This window comes from Littorina saxatilis, linkage group LG2, assembly GCF_037325665.1.
Source record: "Littorina saxatilis isolate snail1 linkage group LG2, US_GU_Lsax_2.0, whole genome shotgun sequence".
NCBI classification, from domain to species: Eukaryota; Metazoa; Mollusca; class Gastropoda; order Littorinimorpha; family Littorinidae; genus Littorina; species Littorina saxatilis.
The window spans coordinates 86,706,934-86,722,832 of NC_090246.1; the positions used below are offsets into that span (position 1 = coordinate 86,706,934).

At 43.8% G+C, this 15,899-nt stretch overlaps 1 protein-coding gene across 1 annotated transcript; it reads left to right on the forward strand.

Annotated features, from left to right (window-relative positions):
- The first annotated feature begins 2,594 nt into the window (after positions 1–2,594).
- LOC138960025 (malignant fibrous histiocytoma-amplified sequence 1 homolog) lies at positions 2,595–9,804 on the forward strand. The gene is made up of 5 exons (XM_070331747.1): positions 2,595–2,748; positions 4,019–6,971; positions 7,599–7,845; positions 8,358–8,441; positions 8,973–9,804. Exons 2-5 carry the CDS (start codon positions 4,113–4,115, stop codon positions 9,317–9,319), a joined length of 3,537 nt encoding a protein of 1,178 aa, XP_070187848.1. The 5' UTR covers positions 2,595–2,748; positions 4,019–4,112; the 3' UTR covers positions 9,320–9,804.
- The last annotated feature ends 6,095 nt before the right edge of the window (positions 9,805–15,899 follow it).

Genomic DNA, 15,899 nt, shown 5'->3' on the forward strand with positions numbered 1-15,899 from the left:
AGTACTGGCACGACTGACTTCAGTGAACACACCTAACAAACACTCGCACACACATCGAGTCATTACGAAGCACGGCACCACCACTATTGTTATCATCAGGGCCGGACTAGGCAAAGAGGAGGGGGGGGGGGTTGCCAGTGGTGGCCCAGGGGGATGTCCCCCCTGGCGGCAGGGGCGGATCAGTTCATTTTATAACTGTTTTTTTTCAAAAGTATATTGTGAAGATATGGGTGTGAAGGCGCGAAGCGCCGAGCCGACGGCGCGAAGCGCCTAGCTTGCTAGGGGGGTCCGGGGGCATGCCCCCCCGGAAAATTTTGAAAAAAAGGATGCAAAATGGTGCAATCTGGTGCATTCTGAGGATGATCATTACCAGTTTCAGGCAGCAGATTTTGTCACTGATTAATACCCCAAAAATTGAAACTCAATGTAAAATAAAGAAATGCATACCTCATTCAATATTTTTATTTTTTGGCTGGGGGGGGGGGGGGTCCGGAAACTCTAGAACCCACCCACCCTCCCCCCCCCCTCGTTGTGGGGGTCAGGGGGCGAAGCCCCCTGAAGCTGACGGGTAGGTCATATTCTGAGATAGGAAAATGGTCGCTCCTTGCATGAAACGGCATAAAATAAGCAATAATAAAAAAAAAAATTAAATAAGTAAGGTACATGTTTAGGCTAGGGGGGGGGTTGCGCAACCCCCATAACCCCCCCGGTAGTCCGGCCCTGATCATTTGTTTTTAATGGCAAATGTTCATTCAATGGTGTGAACTAGAGACCAACAATAAGCGAACATTTGTCTGAAGTGTATAAAGTGACTCGCCTTCATGCCAACCATTCAATAATAGTGCTCTACCAGTCATATAACGCTGATGGGGTCTATGATTCCCCTCCAGGAACTCCACCTACAGGGAATCCCACTCTTTTGGTCGACATAGATAGGGAATCCCCCTCCAGGAACTCCACCTACAGGGAATCCCACTCTTTTGGTCGACATAGACCCCATCAGCGTAACGCTATTGCCAACACCCGCATGACTCGTCGACACTGCGGTGACCAGAAAACAGAGCCTGCTACAAGAATAAAAGCATAACGGTTCCATTACAGTGCTAATCATAGCCTAGCCGTATCAAGTTAATTGAAAAGACGGCCTTTGATAAACTCGTTTTTTAAAGCAAAAAACAAGTCGCGTAAGGCGAAAATACAACATTTAGTCAAGTAGCTGTCGAACTCACAGAATGAAACTGAACGCAATGCAACGCAGCAAGACCGTATACTCGTAGCATCGTCAGTCCACCGCTCATGGCAAAGGCAGTGAAATTGACAAGAAGAGCGGGGTAGTAGTTGCGCTGAGAAGGATAGCACGCTTTTCTGTACCTCTCTTCGTTTTAACTTTCTGAGCGTGTTTTCAATCCAAACATATCATATCTATATGTTTTTGGAATCAGGAACCGACAAGGAATAAGATGAAAGTGTTTTTAAATTGATTTCGAAAATTTAATTTTGATAATAATTTTTATATATTTAATTTTCAGAGCTTGTTTTTAATCCAAATATAACATATTTATATGTTTTTGGAATCAGCAAATGATGGAGAATAAGATAAACGTAAATTTGGATAGTTTTATAAAAAAAATTGTTTTTTTACAATTTTCAGATTTTTAATGACCAAAGTCATTAATTAAATTTTAAGCCACCAAGCTGAAATGCAATACCGAAGTCCGGGCTTCGTCGAAGATTACTTGACCAAAATTTCAACCAATTTGGTTAAAAAATGAGGGCGTGACAGTGCCGCCTCAACTTTCACGAAAAGCCGGATATGACGTCATCAAAGACATTTATCAAAAAAATGAAAAAAACGTATGGGGATATCATACCCAGGAACTCTCATGTCAAATTTCATAAAGATCAGTCTAGTAGTTTGGTCTAAATCGCTCTACACGCACGCACGCACACACACACACACACACACACATACACACACACACACACACATACACCACGACCCTCGTCTCGATTTCCCCCTCTATGTTAAAACATTTAGTCATAACTTGACTAAATGTAACAAAATCACTGTAACACTGAGTCAGCTTCAACCACTATATCATATCAAACTAAGTCATCTTTTTTTTTTAATAAGCCGCACTGACTCGCGGATTAATTTGTAGCATGGCAGGACAGAAAATAAAACCACACACAGGTAAAAATTAGAAACTAAAACGTTGGGGTTCCACGGCCGTTTATCGGTGCCGCTCGCTGACGTCAGAGTAATAGAAAATTCTTCAGCGAGAAAATGCCAAAAATGACAGTGGGCAGTGAGCATGATGATTTGTGCAGACTGTTTATCCAGTGTCGTATGATATAAACGTTCGCAATGGAGCTCTTTCTGAATGACCGTGACATTTTTTTGTGTAGACAGCTAGTCAGTTGAGTCACGTTTAGCTTATGTCATGCTCAGTCAACGGCAAGCTCTTCCTTAATTTTATAGATCAGATCATTGATGTTTTCTTCGTTTAGCTGCTTCGTTTTTTGTTTTTAAAGATTTGTTTGTTTGTTTGTTTGTTTTTTGTTTTTTTAAAACTTTTAGGTCGAATTTCTTTGATAACACGCACGCAAGCACATCATCTCTGTTGTCTAAGGGAAAGTACTCCAGATACCTTTCCCGGAAGTAAGCTTCGGAGGTGAGACAAGCAGCCAGTCTGACATTGGAATATCCCCTTCTATTTTCTCCATGATGTTTAGCACGCGGACATGGTAATGCTTGAATTACACACATCTGATACCTTTTGATATTTAAGCTTGTGTTACTGTACTGTCGGGACAGATGTCTCCGTGTTATGACGCGTTAATCAATGGCAGGAGCGGTCAAGCAGACGATAGCAGCAACACGGCACTGCAGACGCACTTTTCTGTTTTCCGATTCTCTCGTGTATTTTGATTAAAAAACTTGTTTCTAAGACTCCTCGAACAGGTGAGAGGTTGTATTAGTGCGTTTGTTAAGAATGTTTTGCTCATTACATTTTGACTGTTTGGTCGTGGATGTGTAGGTTAGATCTTGTTGACCGATCATAAGACGTGGTGGGTTCAGAGAAAGGGGTCATGACGCTGGATAGTTAGTTGTAATACTAATTAGGACTATTGTGATGTCCAGCGACTGTGTGAATGTCTCCCCCTAAGACAGCTATTAAGCTTAACGTGTCAAGGACCAACACAAGCGGTTTATTTACTTGAACTTCACAGTACAAATGAGGTTTTCATGTTAATTTCCAGTGGTGTAACTTAATTAGCACATCATATTTGGTTTGTAAAACCTACATTGACCAATTCAAAACAGAAAAAAAGTGATCATTATATTCTACTCCTTCAACAGGACCTTGATTTTCATAAAAGAGGTGCACGTGTGTATGCAGGGGGGGGGGGGGGGGGAGACATAAGAGCTGCTCTGAAAATACCACTTCCACAGTGTTCAACCTCCAAATGAGAAAAAGGGGCAGTTTAGAGCTCGCAAGAAGTTAATCAGCTCTGGACTACAGTACTTCTAATCAACTGCTCTGCGTTCGTATTGCAAATTGATGTCGAATTGCAAATTCGCTTTGCGACCAGAAGTTAACGCCGGAGTGTATAGAAGATTCTGACTCCTGTACACTCCGAGTGTGTATAGCCAGTGCGAAAATGATTACTTCTGTTCCATTCAGCCTTCCTATGCAAAGTTTAATAAGAAATAGGAAATGAGACAGCTGATATAATAATCTGAGAAACTGAATTATTATTATAATTTTTTCAGCTATGTTAATCAACTTAATGTTAACTTGACATACATGTGTGAGTGAGTGTGTCGGATTGTTTTGTTGCTGTTCTTCTTTGATTTTTCCAGCAGCTGACAACAGTCCAAGTTTGTTTGATTTGTTGTTGTTGTTTTTGTGTGTTCAATGCTTGTTGATTTTATTGCTAATAAGTACAAACAATTTTACTGAAAGAAAAAGCGTCTTCAATGATTTATAGGTTTTGCTACTTTTTTTTTCAGACACACCCTATAGATCCAACCTAACACCACCTGACCACACCTATAAACCAAAGAAGACTTTTGACACATACACCCGTGTGGCGGCGGCGTCGCCATGGCAGCCCAGAGCCAGGCTGCAGAAGAACTGGAGCAGTACCTGGAGGGGGTGGACAACGGTCAAGGCCAGTCGCTGCTAGTCCCAGAGGGCGCCTTCAAGGGATGGCTGCCCCGTGTCCTCTACACCTACACCCTGGACACCCTCCACCTCCCCTTCCTGCGACTCCTCAGCTTCCCCGTGGGGGGCACTGCGCTCGGCAACCTGACGTCCATGAAGACTTTCCACGCTGTGGGCAACTACCTGTTCCGTCTGCCGTCATGCTTTGTGCAGTGCTACCACATCGTCAGCCTCGACTTGTCCTTCAACCACTTCACCGAGATCCCTCAGCCCGTCTTCAGTCTTAACAAGCTGGAGGAGCTCAACTTCGCCCACAATGACATTGAGGAGGTCAGCGACCACATCGGTCAGCTGGTCAGCCTGAGAGAGCTTGACCTTGCTGGCAACACCCTCTCCACTCTGCCGTTAGACATCGCAAAGTGTCGCAGGATTCAGAGACTGGACTTGTCGGGGAAGTTCTATCCACGCGGACAGATGAAGCAGTTCCCTGACGGCGTGTGCTTTCTCTTTGAGCTGACGGATCTGAATCTCAGCTGGCAGCAGATAGAGCGCATCCCTGACGAGTTTGGTAAACTCAAACACCTGCAGAGACTGAACCTGAAGGGGAATCACCTTCTGTACGTTTCCCCAGAAATTTCCAAGTGTAGCAAGCTGCAGAGTGTTAACTTGGCTGGAGCTCTCAGGCTGTGTTCACAAATTCCGGCCGCTCTGTTCGGCCTGGAGGACTTACAGGCGCTGAATCTCGGGGACAACTTTTTCACGGAAATCCCGGAGGAGGTGTGCGGACTGTGTCGACTGACCTCACTGGTCATGCAGCGTAACGCACTCCTCCGGCTACCTGACAATCTCTTCCAGCTGAGACACCTGGATCATCTGGAGCTGAGTGAAAATTACCTGGAGGCCCTGCCCCCCTCTGTGGGACACCTCAAACGTCTCACCTACCTGGGGCTGGACAGGAATCGTCTGAAGGAGATACCTGATGAACTGTGCAGAGTGAACTCTCTAGTGACACTTGCTCTGGGTTCTAACCAGCTGACCAAGGTACCTGAAAACATCTATCATCTGTCCAAATTGAAAGAGCTCATGCTTGAAAACAACAAGCTCACAGAGTTGCCCCTTCTGCTCGATCGTCTGGAGGGGCTGTTGGAAACGGGCGGGCTGTCGCTCCATGGAAACTACCTGCGCACACCCCCTCAGGAGATCTGTGACCAAGGCGTCGTGCCTCTCTTCCACTTCCTGAAAGAATTGAGAGTCAGCGAAGCTCGCCATCGCCGCAAGATGATTCTGATCGGCGCAGTGAAGGCAGGAAAAACCAGCCTGCGACACGCACTCATGCTAGGTCAGTCGAAACTTACAGCTGAACACGAGCGTACATGGGTGTTGGAGCGCCATCTGTGGGAACCAGAATCGAAACTGAGAGTGCAGATTCTAGACTTTGGTGGGCACCACATCTACCAGGCGGCTCACCACATGTTCTTGACGCCCGAAGCCCTGCACGTGCTGGTGTTTGATCTCAGTCGCTACACCTCCGATCGCTTTGACGAATGCGTCAGCAACTGGCTGGATGCCATCATGGACAGAGCTCCGGGGGCCACCATCTTGATGGTGGGAACGCACGCTGACCTGTGCAGCGAGGACGAAGTCGCAGACAGGTGTGAGGATGTCATACGACGAATCCAGAAAGAAGAGTCCAACAAGCTAAGGGAGCTGAACGAAGAGATCGATCGGTCACGCGCCTTGCTGGAACGGCCTGAGTCAATAGAGGCGAGAGGTGGCAAGTTCGGCGATATCGGGATGGAGCGCTTGCAGGAAAAGCTGAGCCACTTGGAGAAGATGCTCAACACTCGCTCACAACTTCCGGACAAGGTGCACGTTGTGAGCTGCGCCGAGGGTCTGGCGGGCGTGGGTGAGCTGCGAGAGACGCTGGTGAACACCATGAAGGAGGCTGAGGAGCGTAAGCTGCCGCACTCCTGGTATAAGTTCCTGTCAGACATCCAGGCTGTGCCTGACCGCATCCTGAGCATGGAGCAGGCGCTGGACATATTCGTGGAGGTGATGGCAGCGGTCAACCAGTCGCTGATGGGGATGGGGGGGTCGGCCGACCGCAGCCTCCACATGGTGCTCAAGTACCTGCACGCCACGGGGGAGATCGTCTGGTACCACGACAATCCGCGCCTCAACAGGATTGTCTTTCACCGCCCTGAGACACTCATCGAGATGCTCAGAGCCGTATTCCGCCATGACTTTGAACAGGTCGTGATCTTTGACCAGGAATTCGGGAAAAAAGCAGGCTTGGTTTTGTCAAGATTTGCTATCCTGAAAGAAGATTTTGTGCGACGCGGTATAATGACCTACGAACTTCTTCACTTCACGCTTCTGCACTTCCAGCTGTCGTCTGATGCTCTCGACACCTTCATCTCCCTCATGCTCAAGTTTGACCTGTGCTACGAGGTCAATGAGGACAACGACCCCTCCCGAGTGGGGTCAACGCATGTCCTCCAGTTCCCGTGGTTCTTCCCTCAGGAACCGCCAAAGGACCTGGACACCCACTGGCCCCAGAAGCTGCCCAACAACACCTTTGAGCTGCGCTTTCAGGTGGAGTTTGAGCGCAAGGGGCCGCCCTACTTCTTTGAGAAACTGTCGGTGCGACTCCAGCAGTATGTGTCTGAACGGGAGAACTGGAAGTACGGAGTGCTGGCCCGACTCAACCAGTCACGCCTCCTGGTCACACGACAGTACAACAAGCTTGATGACGTTACCGTGGTTACTGCTGCTGCACGGGGGAGTGTTGATCTACAGGTAATGCCTGTGTGATGTGGTGATGCTAAGGTTTGCTGGTGCTAGAAAGATGTGACAGTTTTACATGTAACTCTGAGCTACTAATACTGAGTAAGGAAAGCGGCTGATGAGTAAGGAAAGCAGCTATATAGTCCATGATACACACAGTCAGGCATTCAGTGGTGTTCCCAGACCTCTGTCTTCTGTTGTTGGCGCATTTATTTTTGGACTGCCGCATTGTTCTGACCCCTGGCTTGTCGACTGTCCGATAGTTTTGACATGTAGGAGCTTTTCATATACAATTTTGTTTATAGCCATGACATGTTGACCTTTACCTGTTTCCAGTCCAGGTCCAACTGACCTAGAGTCCACAAGGCTGGGAACAACACTACTACTACTAGGCATGCATGCAGATTCACATGCACACACACGCACACACACACACACACACACACACACACACACACACACACACACACACACACACACAACCACGCACACACACAAACACACACACACACAACCACACGCACACACACACACACACACACACACACGCACACACACACACATACACACACACACACACACTCATGATGCCAAAATCTGTTCCGCACTTAACCTTTCTCTATCTCATCCAACCATCAGGAGCTGTGGTGGCTGTTGAAGCAGACACGGATGGAGATGCGGCAGCTGTTGCAGGACTGGCCGTTCATCCAGCCGCCGTTCAGCCTGGTGTGCACCCACTGCTTGCTGCACGGTCACGACGACCCCTACCACTACCCGGGCGAGGTGATTGAGCTGCCCATGCCTCGCAATACCTACATCGCTCGCTGGTGTCGCAAACATCCTGAGGTTGACGTTCCTGCCTGCTTTGTATACCCACTGGATAAAGGTAGGGGTTTGTGTGTGTTGGGGGGGGGGGGGGAGGTAGGGGTTGGTTGTTATAGGGCCATGAGAGGGAGGATGTACCTTTTTGTGTGGGTAGCTGTACCTCTGTGTCTGTGTGTGATTTAAGTCTGTGTCTTAGAGCCTCTTTTAGTGTGTGTGTAGTGTTATGTGTGTGTGATGGGATACAGAGAGAAAGAGAGAGAGAGTGAGAGAGAGAGAGAGAGAGAGAGAGAGAGAGAGAGAGAGAGAGAGAGAGAGAGAGAGAGAGAGAGAGAGAGTGTCTGTAAGAGACAGACAGACAGAGACTAGGGCAGTACATGTATGTGTTATGCATAGGGATTGAGCTTCTGATTCTGTGTATATATATGGGTAAGATGAGGTGTGGTTTGTGCCTCTATGTGTATCTTCCAGACCAAAGCCAAAAAGAGAACTTTTATTAAAATTGAAAACATGGCTGCTGAAGAAAGCAAGTGAAGGAAATACGGTATACGCTAACAATTGTTTGCTTCTTTGCAGATTACCAAGACGACATTCAGAAACACATGCAGGCAGCCACAGATTTCCTGCAGGCATGTTATGACTCTGTGGATGGGCCACCTGGTGAGTTTACCTTCATTGATTTCTTCAAGGATTATTCGCAGCCGGTAAACTGATGCTATGGTAAAAGAGCTAAAAATGAAACTGTATTTTCCTGTATTTTTAGGCTATAAGTCTAAATGAGTGATTAAAAAGTGTCATAAACTCCTTTTGCAGAACTCTTTAGAGCTCTGTGCCTGTTCGATGTATCAAACTGTGGAAGTACGTTTTGTTCTTAAGTATGTTCGGTTCAGAGTTTCCTGGCAAATGGCCAGTGAGTCTTACGGTAAAAGTGTGAACAGGCTTCTTGAAAAAAAATTTTCTCTCCTTTGCGTTCTTTTTTTTCTTCTTGTTTTATGAGAAACAAGAACATTTATGACATTTACTATCATCTCTTAAGTTCAAATCGATAACTGGCGCCGCATCAGTTCACTCTAGTGTAAATGAGCAATCAAATGTGCTAAAGTAATCCTTAGCAGAGCCTTTCGTTTAAATGCAATACTTTTTAAAAATTACAACCAAAACACTTTTAACATTGCAACATCTATGCTGCAGGGTTGCTATCAGAGGCTGGCCTGGCTTTCATCGCCGCACGGCTGGGCTTCGAGTGGATCCTCCTTGCCCTACAGCTGGGCGTACGTCAGGAAACCGTTGAGCAGATCCAGATGTCCCCGCGGCCAGTCGTCTACCAGATTATCGAAGTCCTACGCCACTGGCGCGACTTGCCCGACAACAATACCCACAGACACCAGGATGGGGGTGGGGACAACGCAGGGGTGCAGAGGGAGAGGGAGGTGGACAAGATTCGCAAGCTGCTGCAAACTCTGCGCCAGGACGGCATTGAGAAGTTTGAGCTTGTGGAGGAGATCAGCCAGCGCTACCAGATAGATCTAGAGGGCTAGGCTGTTTTGTGTTTAGCTGCTTAGTAGAGATCGAGAAAGAATTAGAGGAAGATGGTTGGCAAAATGGAGGGTTGTCTAAGGTGGTGGAATGTCAGAGTTCAGTTTGACATAGAGTGAACCAACCAAAGATGAGAGCTGGATGAAGACACTGATAAGCGATACAACATCAAGTGTTTAAAAGATCAGCGCTGAGAGGGTTTTCAAAGGTGTTGTGACGTCAGTCCCAGTCTGAACCAACCAAAGATCAGAGCTAGAACTGTTTGAAGACACTGATAAACGATCAAATCAGTGCAGGATGTATGACGAATGTTTCCCCCCGCGGGTTAGGGGGAAGAATTTACCCGATGCTCCCCAGCATGTCGTAAGAGGCGACTAACGGATTCTGTTTCTCCTTTTACCCTTGTTAAGTGTTTCTTGTATAGAATATAGTCAATTTTTGTAAAGATTTTAGTCAAGCAGTATGTAAGAAATGTTAAGTCCTTTGTACTGTGAACAAGAAACAATTAACAAGTGGCTCTATCCCATCTCCCCCCTTTCCCCGTCGCGATATAACCTTCGTGGTTGAAAACGACGTTAAACACCAAATAAAGAAAGAAAGAAAGATGACGAATGTTTAAAAGATCAGCGCTGAGATGGTTGTCAAAAGTGTTTGGACGTCAGAGTACACTTTAACACATAGTGAACCAACCAAAGATCAGAGCTGGAACAGGAGGAGTTGACAGGTAGAAGATAAGACAGACCCAGAGGGTGCAACAATCAAGCACAAACATCAGCTTGAGATGGATCTTAAACTTACATCTTATAACATGCTCCTCAGTTTATAGCCAAAGATAGCACACTGAGTTGAATGCTTGGAGCACCATTAAGGATATCACCCTGGAACATTGTATAGAAATGTGTCACCATTAAAATCACAAGGTCTGTTTATAAGTGATGCCAGTCAGCATTGAATGTCTAACGCACCAGCCTAAATGATCAGTTGTAAACATACAAGTACAGACGTTGATACAGTGGAACCCCCCTTTTAAGACCTTCAAAAATCTAAGAAAATCAGGTCATAAAATGGGGGTAAATTTACAGAGGTTATGAACAGAAATTGTGAGAAAACGTTGTCTTAAAATGGGGGTAAATTTACAGAGGTTATGAACAGAAATTGTGAGAAAACGTTGTCTTAAAATGGGGGTAAATTTACAGAGGTTATGAACAGAAATTGTGAGAAAACGTTGTCTTAAAATGGGGGTAAATTTACAGAGGTTATGAACAGAAATTGTGAGAAAACGTTGTCTTAAAATGGGGGTAAATTTACAGAGGTTATGAACAGAAATTGTGAGAAAACGTTGTCTTAAAATGGGGGTAAATTTACAGAGGTTATGAACAGAAATTGTGAGAAAACGTTGTCTTAAAATGGGGGTCTTAAAAGGAGAGTTCCACGGTGTGTCAGTAAAAAGTACCACATAGAGATAGTGTCAAGTGTGCTACAGGTTTAACAACAAATATGCATGTAGGAGTATTCTGTTGCACAAATCTCTGAGACCAACTACAAATATCACACAAATAGTGTGGTCAGCTAGCGCACAAGGTTGTTACCCAAAGGCACCAGGTACTTCGTGGAGCTGTATGAGTGCACAAAATCAAATGTGCTACATGAAGGTCCAAACTAGATTGTAGCATATGCTTGGTCTGTGAATGCACAAGTTTGTTGGGCCAAGATGCCAGCTAGGTACTTAGTGGAGCTGTATAAGTGCACAAAATCGTCAAATGTGCAACAGGTTCAAAATAACTTGTGTATATTATGCTTCAGGTCATTGAACTTGCAGGTTTTTCAGGCCAAGACGCCAGGTACTGTCTGAGTTGATGCACAAATTTGTCAAAATCATCTGTATGTGTCATGTACAGATCATCAACACTAGTTTGTTTGTGACCAGCATGAAATGAAGAAAGGAGTAGATAGAATAATGTGTAATGACCACTGTCATATGATGTGTAGAGATGGGGAAATGAGTCATAAACTGTCGGCGTATGATGTAACACAAAGGTATAGTTGATTGGTAAATGAGTCATGAACACTATGCGATGTTGTTGTACAGAGATGGGGAAATGAGTCATACACTGTCTGCGTATGATGTAACACAGGGATGAACAGGATTAGGAAATGTGTCATAAACATCACCATGTGATGTAATATAGACATGGATTAGATGGGGAAATGTGACATAGGCATACGATTAGTATAGAGTTGATCTCGGTGATTGCGCTAGGTGTTATAATAACCAGTATTAACCAAAAGGCAAGAAGAACACATCGAACAAAACCCAGTCACTTGGTCACAGCAAGCGGTCAAACGAAGTTGTAATGAATAAGCAACAGCTTTTTTGAGACAGGAAAAACCAGTCAAATGCTATCAAACGTTATAGGACTGAGCGATTGGCAATTTTTTCTGTTATTTTCATGCCAAAAACGGTACAATACGGAAAATGTTTGGATATGGGGAAAACTGGTTGAACTGCTGGTCAGTTGGATGGTTGGTGTAAAATGCACATTGAACTTAAACAGCTTACCTGTTGTACTGTCAGAGTGTTAAATAGTGGACGTTTACAAGTATCAGGTTTTGAGTCTCTTGTGGTGTCAAGTGTTGCCTGGAAATTCAGGGGCGCAGTCTGTGTCCATTTTTTTACAGTAAGAGTACGTAACAGGTTTGTTGGCTTGATTTTCGCTGGGGTAAACAGGGTTTGAGGTTGAGCATTTTGGAGGCCTCAGAAGAGACACTGGTGTATGTGAATATAGGCGAAAATAGCAAATGCGTTAATATTATGACTACGTTCACCTGTTACAGGTGAGGTTCTCCCAGAATTTTGTAGTACATGTAACTTGATGTGCATAATACGGAAGTTTATTGGGTAGAGCTAGAGACTGCAGAGTGTTTCATTGTTGAAGTTTCCTTAGCACGGTTTCAGACCAGTTTCTTGAAAAGAAATGTTTGCAGGAGGAACTAAATGAGCCCCTCTTTTACAAATGTATGCAAGAAGTGTTCATGGCATTACACGGGTTGATTTCTGTGAGAAGATATTTCGTGAATGGAGAAAACTTAGTGTCAATATCAATTATTGTTATGTAAACATGATGTGGTGATGATGAAGTAAATATCTGAGAGCTATGTAACATGTTTATATCTTTGATGTCCTATCATCCCTTTGGTATTAAATGTACATACTCGATGTACTTAAAATCTTTGATGTGTCAGGATAGTGCATATGTTTGTACTACTGTAGACGCGTTACAAAACAGTACGTTTTCTCAGAGCTAAGCCTTGTTACCTCCCTTGTGTCAGTTAGATTTTAGCATCTTTGCACTGCTGGTCTTGGTAAGATGTTGAAGAATGTGGCTAAGTTTGGGAAGCAGTTGATATACAGCGGAATGTCCCTTTTAAGACCTTCAAAAATCTGAGATCAGATCTTAAAAATAGAGGGAGTCTTAAAATGGTGCCCCCCGCGGGTTAGGGGGAAGAATGTACCCGATGCCCCCCGCGGGTTAGGGGGAAGAATTTACCCGATGCTCCCCAGCATGTCGTAAGAGGCGACTAACGGATTCTGTTTCTCCTTTTACCCTTGTTAAGTGTTTCTTGTATAGAATATAGTCAATGTTTGTAAAGATTTTAGTCAAGCAGTATGTATGAAATGTTAAGTCCTTTGTACTGGAAACTTGCATTCTCCCAGTAAGGTAATACATTGTACTACGTTGCAAGCCCCTGGAGCAATTTTTTTATTAGTGCTTTTGTGAACAAGAAACAATTAACAAGTGGCTCTATCCCATCTCCCCCCCTTTCCCCGTCGCGATATAACCTTCGTGGTTGAAAACGACGTTAAACACCAAATAAAGAAAGAAAGAAAGTCCTAAAATGGTAAATTTACAGAGGCTATGAACGGAATATATATCTAAAAAAAAGTAGGGTCTCAAAAAGGGGGAAGATTTAATGGGGGGGGGGGGGGGGTGTGTATTAAAAGGGGGGTTCCATTGTATGTTGGTAAGGGGGTCAGGAATGATAAGTGAACAGAGGAAACATATATTTCACAGTAAATTTTTCAGGTTTTGTAAAAATGCAGATGTAACGTTTAGATCCAATTTTTCCTTTGGATTTGGTGTTGTTGTGGTTATTATGTTCCAGACCTGGGAACCTATACGATTTCGGCTTATTTTGTACGCATGATTGTCCAGAATACGATCAGTACGGTCAGTGGGGAAAAAGTACGACGAGTTAATATTCCTAGACTACTTTTCTTCACAAACGCTTCCGTAAGCCGATCCAGTATTTTGACACATGATTACATTTTTTTGTCAGTGAACATTGAGAGAAGCATTTGTTTTGAATGTCTTGGTAAACTTAATTAACGGTGCAACAGACTCGTGTGAAGCATGTTTGAATCATGGATGTTCAAATGCTGTCTGGAGTACGCTCATTTTTCTGAAAATACACCAAGTTTGTTTGAGAATACTCCAAGTGCAAAACAGGGGTTCCCAGGTCTGATGTTCAGTCTGGCAGCGGCAGTTCTTGAGGATTAAAGCTCTCAGCTGAAAACATCAACATGAGTTTGCTGCCAACTTTTTCCATTTGTAATGGTGATTATCCATGTTAAACCTAAACAGGTCTGACAATATAACAGTGGAATATAACAAAGCAAGTATTGTTTTGATAAATGTTATTTTGCACGTGACTGAGAAAACGTGTGTTAGGTCGAGAGAACATTTTGTAATGAGGTATGTTTTTGTGTGTGCGTAACTAAGAACAATTGTGTTCATACAAATTTGTTATGAGGTATATTATTTGTGTGTCATATTATATACATGTTCAGCAGAGTTTAGCCTTGCCACGATTTTGTGTATTAGGATCACACTTTTAAGCAAACATGTGTTCATGTTTTATCATTTGCTGAGTTGACTACAACCATGAGTGATGACAGGGAATTCCGATAATTTTTTAAAATTTATTATTATTTTTTTTTTTACCAATTTGTTTCTGAACTATACACATATTTCTTGTAGGGTTGTCAAATAGTACAGGAGTTTAAAATTTGCTGTGTCATTATACAGCTGTTTTCGACAGTAGAGCTGGTATTTATGTACAATATTCCTGAGTGTCTAATCTATTAGGAATGAATTTCAAGCCGGCTAGGTTGAGTGCGCTTTGTTGACTACTCACTTTTCACATTTTATACCATCAATCAATCAATCAATGACGCTTATATCGCGCATATTCCGTGGGTACAGTTCTAGGCGCTCTGCAGTGATGCCGTGTGAGATGAAATTTTATACGGCCAGTAGATTGCAGCCATTTCGGCGCATATTTACCTTTCACGGCCTATTATTCCAAGTCACACGGGTATAGGTAGACAATTATTAACTGTTCCTAAGCAATTTTGCCAGGAAAGACCCTTTTGTCAATCGTGGGATCTTTAACGTGCACACCCAATGTAGTGTACACGGGGGGAGGGTTCGGACACCGAAGAGAGTCTGCACACAAAGTTGACTCTGAAATAAATTTCCGCCGAACCTGGGATCGAACTCACGCTGACAGCGGCCAACTGAATACAAATCCAGCGCGCTACCAACTGAGCTATATCCCCGCCCACCACATGCATGCCTGCAGGAAACCAACCCTCACAATGCTCCATAAACTGACAAAGGATTGAATCTGTGCTGCTGCTTGAATTTAGATGCCAAATACTGAAGCCATTCAGCCATCTGCACCATTTTCTTTTGTCTCTTTTAAGAGTTTGGCATTTTTTAAATTTTAATGTGTGAGTGTTTCTTGTCTGACGAGATATTTCATACTGGTATGAGGGCCTGTGTGCATACCTTTTGAGACGTTTGGTATTAGAACAAGGGTACGCTTTGATGTCGTGTTCATATCTTTGCATGATATTAAGGATGAAACCAAGGCATAAATAATTCTCGTTGCAGTGAAGGTACTCTGTCTGCTAGAATCATGCTGAATCTGATATTTACACTATACATTCTGTGCGTGATGGCGTCTGCATTGGATATTCTGTGCAATAATGCAATCTTTTTTTTGCTGCAATTCTGTGTTGTGTTGTTTTTTCGCATAAGATTTTTTTTAAAGTTCCTTTGAGTCTGCTACCACAAGCAAAAGTGTTATTGGATGATATGGTGAGGACGTATTAATTGTGTGGACAATACATTGTCTTATGACTTCATCTTCATTTTGTATGCTAAGGGGATATTAAAACTGACCTTTGACTTTCATCAAAATACTGCAAAAGGGCGGAACCCATTTACAGCTAGTGCATTGTGGTTATTCAAGAATCTTTCTTGTTTTTTTATTCTGATTTTTGGAACGCTGGCTGTAAGTCTATTTGATTTTGGATTTGTGGTTATTCAAGAAATCAACTTGCATTCTCCCAGTAAGGTAATATATTGTACTACGTTGCAAGCCCCTGGAGCAAATTTTTGATTAGTGCTTTTGTGAACAAGAAACAATTGACAAGTGGCTCTATCCCATCTCCCCCCCCTTTCCCCGTCGCGATATAACCTTCGTGGTTGAAAACGACGTTAAACACCAAATAAA

Excerpts from the sequence above, each read along its gene's own strand:
- LOC138960025 (XM_070331747.1), top strand. The coding sequence starts at position 4,113 with ATGGCAGCCCAGAGCCAGGCTGCAGAAGAACTGGAGCAGTACCTGGAG. Across the intron at positions 7,846-8,357 it reads TGTATACCCACTGGATAAAG|ATTACCAAGACGACATTCAG; the intron begins GTAGGGGTTTGT and ends GCTTCTTTGCAG. Across the intron at positions 8,442-8,972 it reads CTCTGTGGATGGGCCACCTG|GGTTGCTATCAGAGGCTGGC; the intron begins GTGAGTTTACCT and ends TCTATGCTGCAG.